This window comes from Eschrichtius robustus, chromosome 2 (genome assembly GCF_028021215.1).
Source record: "Eschrichtius robustus isolate mEscRob2 chromosome 2, mEscRob2.pri, whole genome shotgun sequence".
In the NCBI taxonomy this organism is placed as follows: domain Eukaryota; kingdom Metazoa; phylum Chordata; class Mammalia; order Artiodactyla; family Eschrichtiidae; genus Eschrichtius; species Eschrichtius robustus.
The window spans coordinates 173,223,151-173,229,431 of record NC_090825.1 but is presented as its reverse complement, the minus strand read 5'-3'; the positions used below and the strand labels follow the sequence as shown (position 1 = coordinate 173,229,431).

General features: G+C 58.6%; 1 protein-coding gene across 1 annotated transcript; it reads left to right on the top strand.

Annotated features, from left to right (window-relative positions):
- Positions 1-235: 235 nt before the first annotated feature.
- On the top strand, positions 236-5,767 carry ANGPTL4 (angiopoietin like 4). The gene is made up of 7 exons (XM_068534920.1): positions 236-743; positions 920-1,030; positions 1,157-1,274; positions 3,483-3,596; positions 3,923-4,018; positions 4,107-4,388; positions 5,112-5,767. The coding sequence occupies exons 1-7, from the start codon at positions 408-410 to the stop codon at positions 5,291-5,293; spliced, it is 1,239 nt and encodes a 412-aa protein (XP_068391021.1). The 5' UTR covers positions 236-407; the 3' UTR covers positions 5,294-5,767.
- The last annotated feature ends 514 nt before the right edge of the window (positions 5,768-6,281 follow it).

Below are 6,281 nucleotides of genomic sequence, written 5' to 3'. Positions count from 1 at the left end.
AGTCACGTCTTCCACGGTCAGTAGAGAAGGCACGATGGACCACGCACGTCGGGCCTGGTGGGAGGAGCCAGAGTTTTGCACCTCCCAGGGCGCCCCTCACCCCCAAAACTACCCGGCCTCCAGCACACTGAACCTCACCCCCGGCCCCACGCCCCGCCCCCGGAACCCCATGCGCCCCGCCTCCCAGGCTCCTCCTTCTACTCCTGCACTGTGCTTATAATAGAGGGCGTCGCGGGCACAAGCCGAGCTGTGATTCGAATCTTTCTTCTGGCTTCGGCGCTCAAGCGAGTCTCCACCAGGGCCCCGGCGTCTCCACGCCTCTCATCTCGACCTCCGAGTCCCCCTTGCGCCCCCTCACCCCTGCCTCTCCGATTCCCCGCGTCCCGGCGTCCACACCACCTGGAAGGATGCGCTGTGCGCCAACAGCCGGAGCAGCCCTGGTGCTGTGCGCCGCCACCGCCGGGCTGCTGAGCGCGCAGGGCCGTCCGGAGCCTCCCGAGACGCCGCGCTTCGCCTCCTGGGACGAGGTGAATGTGCTGGCGCACGGGCTCCTGCAGCTCGGCAACGGGCTACGCGAGCATGTGGAGCGCACCCGTGGGCAGCTGGGCGAGCTGGAGCGGCGTCTGGGCGCGTGCGGGGCCGCCTGCAAGGATCCTGAGGGGTCAGCCGCGCCTCCGTTCGCCCCGGAGAATCTGGTCCCTCCCGCCGGCGACGCAGTCCCGGAGACCCTCCGCAGCTTTCAGGTACGTACGCTCCTACTGCCCTGGAAGGGTGTGGACGGGAGGGGGCACATCCTGGACTCCCTGGGCTCTCCTGCCCGGGTTTCAAAGGATGGAGAGTTGGGAGTAGGACCGGCGGATGAATGGAGAAGTTGGCGGCAGAAGGCCAGATCCTCACCAGGGTTTTATACTCTCCCCAGACTCAGCTCAAGGCTCAGAACAGCAGGATCCAGCAACTCTTTCAGAAGGTGGCCCAGCAGCAGCGGCACCTGGAGAAGCAGCACCTGAGAATCCAGAACCTGCAGAACCAGGTGCCCGATGCTTGCCCCAGATGGGGAGGGAGGTTGAAGTTGGACCTATGGGTCTGGACGTGGAGCTAAGCAGGTCGAGCAGCCTGAGCCAGCCAGACCTGACCCCCTCCTCCTGTCCTGTCCCAGATGGGCCACTTGGCCCCCATGCACCTGGGCCACGGGGTGGCCAAGCGTGCCAGGAGGAAGAGGCTACCCAAGATGGCCCAGCTTGCTGGCCCAGCTCACAATATCAGCCGCCTGCACAGTGAGTGTCCAGCCCTTTGCTGTTCTCTGGAAACCACCCCCCCACTATTCTTGACCCCCCCCCCCACCTTGTCAGGTCCACCTTACTGAGAAGGAGAGAGGCCCCGGCCCTGCGTCCCTGTGGGCTGACGGGTCTCTGGTGAAGGGGTGACTGGGACACCCCCTCCTCAGCCCTCTCCCTGCCTCATGGGGCCACCCCACCCTTCTTCCCAGCAAGCCAGTGGGATTTCCCCAAAGCCTCACGGGGCCACTAACTGGAGCAGCAGGCGTCTGGGAAAGAGGGTCCAAGAGGGACTTGAGCTGCAGGGGTGTGGGAAAAGGGGTGGTACAGCTCAGGGACACCTTCCTGGAGGTTGGAACCTTCTAGGAGGACAGGATGGGGGACAAAAGGGTGCCAGCTAGGGAGGCTGGAGCCCTCGTTGGGTGAAGAGAGAATGGCGGCCTGGGAGGGGAGGTTCTGATGTTTGGCTGCCACCCACCCCCCATGGTCTTTTAGACTGTGGATCTAGGAGGGGAGGCTAGGGCAGGGAACCCCCATCTCCTTGGCCACACGCACCACTCTTGCATCTCTTACAAATCCAGGCCTCCTGACTCACACATCTCTTCCGTCCCACAACCTTCTATTGGCCCGGAAGTCCCTGACCAGCCGTTCCCATGCCCCCCCCCCAAGTTCTGGTTCCTTTATTGTGTATGCCCCATAGCACCCCAGATCTCCTAGCATGTCTGTAGGTGTCTGACACAGATTCCCAGCTCCCGGTGTCTCTGTCCCACTGATCCAGACCTGGCTGGCTTCCCTGTGGTCCTCGTACCCCATCACCCAGCCTGGCATCTGCAGCAGTCTGCAGCCAACTGGGTGAAAGTTCAGATCTCCCTCTTCACACCCTCGGGCTGGTTGCTGGCTTCCAGCCCTCTAGTCTTGAGGGCTCTGGCACCTCCCCGTCCCACCACTCTCCCTCCCCTCCCCAACCAGGAAGGGTCCATTACGCCCTCCCAAACCGGAGCCCTGGGGTGAGCGGCTTCTGGGTGGGGCCCTCAGGCATAGATCCAGGCTGGGGAATGTGATGGGGAAGGGGGGTCGTGTGTAGGTTTGGGGACTCCAGGCGCGGCCCTGCCAAGTTTGGGAAAGTTCAGAGCTGAGGAGACAAACAGCTGGTGTTAATGGAAGCCACATTGGTGGTTTGGCGGGCTGCCTGTTGTGATTGGAAGAGAGGAAAGTAGGGGAAAGGGGAGCTGCCTCAGGGGCCAGAAAATGCCTCCAGTCATCTGGGCCCGCCCCCATTCCTACAGTGTGGACACATTCACCCCGCGACCTGAGCCTTCCCCTCCCCCTGCGACCTTTCCCCTACTTTCCGGGCTGGGCTGGGGCTGGGGGCGGGGACTTCCCCGGTCGGCCGATGTGCCCTGGCCATCCCTCCCTTTTTTCCTCCGTCCCTCCCTCCTTCACTCCTTAACCCTTCCCCCTCCCTCTCTGATACCTGGGACCCCAGGCAGGGCCTCTGTGGTGTCCCCAAGCCCTATCCAGGCCTGATTCCCCACCTGCCACTGGACAGAGCAGAGCCCCCTCCTGTTTATCGCAGTTCTTGCCCCATCCCCACTCTGGTCCAGCTCCTTCAATCATTCCTTCATGGCATCTTTAGTAAACACCTGCTGTGGGCTGGGATCAGCCTGGGCACCGGTGCCATATGGGGGGCAAAGAGCCATTCCTTGTCCCTAGCCTCATGGACCTCATTCAGTGTGCGGAGTTGGAGAGAGACCATCAGATGACCCCAGTGTTGGGGAGTAGGAAGTCCTCAGTGCCCCTAACCTGGTCTGGGGGGGTCAGGGACATCATCCTTTTCAGAAGCTGGAACCTTTAATGTGAGGCAAAGAAAGCTATGAGGGAAGTGGGTCTCAGAACACTAGCACGTGCAAAGTCCCTGTGGCAGGAGGGTGTGTGGTACCAGGAAGGGTGTGTGGCCAGAGGGTGGGCGTGCAGTGCAGGAGGAGGGAGGATGGGTATAGCACCCAGTCCTGGGGTGCCTTGTAGACTGTGTTGAGGAAAGGCATGGGGAGCTATGGAAGACTTTAGGCAAGTGGGGGGAGTGTCATGAGCTCCAGATTGCCCTCTCCTGTCTCTGTCACCCGCTGCCCAGCCCCCAGACATGCCTGTTTCCTGGAACCCCCAGGACTGCTCTCTGCTTCAATCCCCCCACCCTTGTATGCCCTGCAGAACTGCCCAGGGACTGCCAGGCACTGTTTGAAGAGGGAGAGAGGCAAAGTGGATTGTTCCAGATCCAGCCCCAGGGGTCCTCCTCATTCCTGGTTAACTGCAAGATGACCTCAGGTAGGGATGCTCTGGCCCCCCAGGTACCCCAAATATCATGGGCCCGGTTGTCTTTCTGTCAAATGCAGCTCACCCCCCTCCCTCCCTTGCTCCCCGCTTCCTCCTTCCCTGCTGGATCCTTGAGACAAAGATCTAGGCAGAGCCCTCCGCCTGCTGACCAGCCCATCTTTCTCCTTCGACCATCTTCCTCCAGTCCTGCTGGGATGGATGAGAGGAACATTGGTCTTCCTTGGTTTAGAGGTGGTTTGGGGTTTGGGAGCCAGATGGGGGAGTCAGGGTCTCTTGTGAGAAGAATCCTCCTGGTGACCTTGCACCTTTCTGGGCAGATGGAGGCTGGACTGTAATTCAGAGGCGCCAGGATGGCTCAGTGGACTTTAACCAGCCCTGGGAAGCCTACAAGGATGGCTTCGGAGACCCCCAAGGTGGGTGTTTCCTGCAGGCCAGAGGCACAGGGGGAGGAGGGGGCCACCGAGGTGGGTCGTTCTCACAGATGGGCCTTTCCCACTGTAGGCGAGTTCTGGCTGGGCCTGGAGAAGGTGCACCGCATCATGGGGGACCGTGGCAGCCGCCTAGCTGTGCAGCTGCAGGACTGGGAGGGTAATGCCGAGTCACTGCAGTTCCCCGTCCACCTGGGTGGCGAAGACACAGCCTACAGCCTGCAGCTCACGGCACCCGTGGCCAGCAAACTGGGTACCACCACCTTCTCGCCCAGCGGCCTCTCCCTGCCTTTCTCCACTTGGGACCAGGACCACGACCTCCGCGGAGACAAGAACTGTGCGAAGAGCCTCTCTGGTGAGCAAGCAAGCTCTGTCCCTCCTTGTCTTGCCCTTTGCCACACAGCTGGGACCTCCCCTCCCTACCTTTCTGCATCCGTCCCCTGCCTTCAACTCCATCTATTCCCTCCCCACTTTTCTCCTTATGTGCAGCATACCCTTGGGCAACTGACTTGACACTTCACTTACCCCATCTTTAAAATGGGTATAACCACACCGTCCACACCATAGGATTATTATGAACATACGACGAGATGACGTTTGTGGGATGGTGGCTGGTGTGTGGCAAAGCCTCCGAGACAGACCCCAACTTGTTCTAATGAAATCGGAGGCAGAGCCCGGGCCCTGTGAAGTGAAACATATGAAACTTGCCTTTTGGTGGGTCAAAGAAGGATGGAATAGTGGTTAGTTTCATATGGTTCAATCTAATATAAACTAGTGAGATGCATGACAGTCATAGAGAGGCTTTAATAAATGTTTGCCATGTGCCAGGTGCGGAGAAGTCACTCGCCAGGGTCACAGACATAAAAGCTGCAGTTACTGGGAAGGGGGGTGCCCAGAGCCCCTGAGGTGCCTTTGTCACAACCTGGGGTTCCTCAGAACACAGTTTGACAACCACTGCCAAAGTCATCTCATCTAAAGTGTGTGACGTCCCACACCCAGCCTCATCCCCATCCCGGCCCCATTGGAGGCCCAAGGACCCATGGGCCTGACCAAGTCCCCTTTTCTCTGACCCCGGCAGGTGGCTGGTGGTTCGGTACCTGCGGCCACTCCAATCTTAATGGCCAGTATTTCCATTCCATCCCGCGGCAGCGGCAGCAGCTTAAGAAGGGCATTTTCTGGAAGACCTGGCGGGGCCGCTACTACCCGCTGCAGGCCACCACCATGCTGATCCAGCCCACAGCGGCCGAAGCAGCCTCCTAGCCGCCTCGCTGGGGCCTGGTGCCAGGCTCCTGGAGGACGGTGACTGATTCTGGCCCAGCATGTGGCCACTCCCTGCCTGGGCAGGGGCTCCGAGCAGGGGCCATCTGAAACCTCATGGACAGAGAAGATGTCCACGACTGGAGATGCCCCCGCGATGAGTTGGGGGCTGCGGGAAATGCCCTCTGAGAAGAACAGAGCTGCAGGGCTGCAGGGCACAGACCCCGAAAGCGTGGGACACGGGGGCATTGAAGCCCACTCCTCGCCCGCCCGAGGAGTAGGGGACGCAGAGGGACCACTCGGGGGCAGCCAGGCCAGCCCTTGATGGCGGATTCAGTCACGTTGACTGGCTGGGGGACCAGGACTCCCATAGGCCCCGGGCGCCCTTGTGGTGCTGTAGCGTGTGGGTGCTATAGGCGAGCCCGCACCGACGGCATCTGGGCTGAGCCCACAGAATTCTTGGAATAAAAGCAACCTCAGAACATTTCGTTCCTTTTCGTCCTTTGTTTTTGTTTTGAAAAGTGGACAGTTTTCAAAGTCCACATAAACATGTTCCCAGGGTGGAGGGCGAATGCTTCCAGGGCTCTTGAGGACAGCACTGGTTATCCCTACCACCTCTGACAACTGATTTCAATTTCCTTCACTTATGATTTCATGATGCATATCTCATTTTTTATTTTCAAAGTTACAAAATAAAACCCTCATTCAGTCTTTCTGGAAGCAGGTAATAGAGGAAACAAGAAGCTCTTCCTGACCATACCTACGTGTATGAATCACTATTAACTTTTTAGTGTCCTGCCATCTGATAGAAATATGATGTGAGTTGTGTGTTTAATTTTACTTTTTTTGTAGCCACATTTTTAAAAAAGCAAAAAAAACAAGTTTTAAAAGAAACAAAGTAAAAAAATTTTAGGAATATACTTCATTGAACCCAATATTTCCCCAATATTACTGTTTCAACATGTGGTCAATATAAAAGTTATTGATGAGA

Bases quoted from the DNA above. Each gene is read 5' to 3' on its own strand.
- ANGPTL4 (XM_068534920.1), top strand. From the start codon at position 408: ATGCGCTGTGCGCCAACAGCCGGAGCAGCCCTGGTGCTGTGCGCCGCC. The intron at 744-919 runs GTACGTACGCTC...TACTCTCCCCAG, and splicing joins AGACCCTCCGCAGCTTTCAG to ACTCAGCTCAAGGCTCAGAA. The intron at 1,275-3,482 runs GTGAGTGTCCAG...TATGCCCTGCAG, and splicing joins CAATATCAGCCGCCTGCACA to AACTGCCCAGGGACTGCCAG.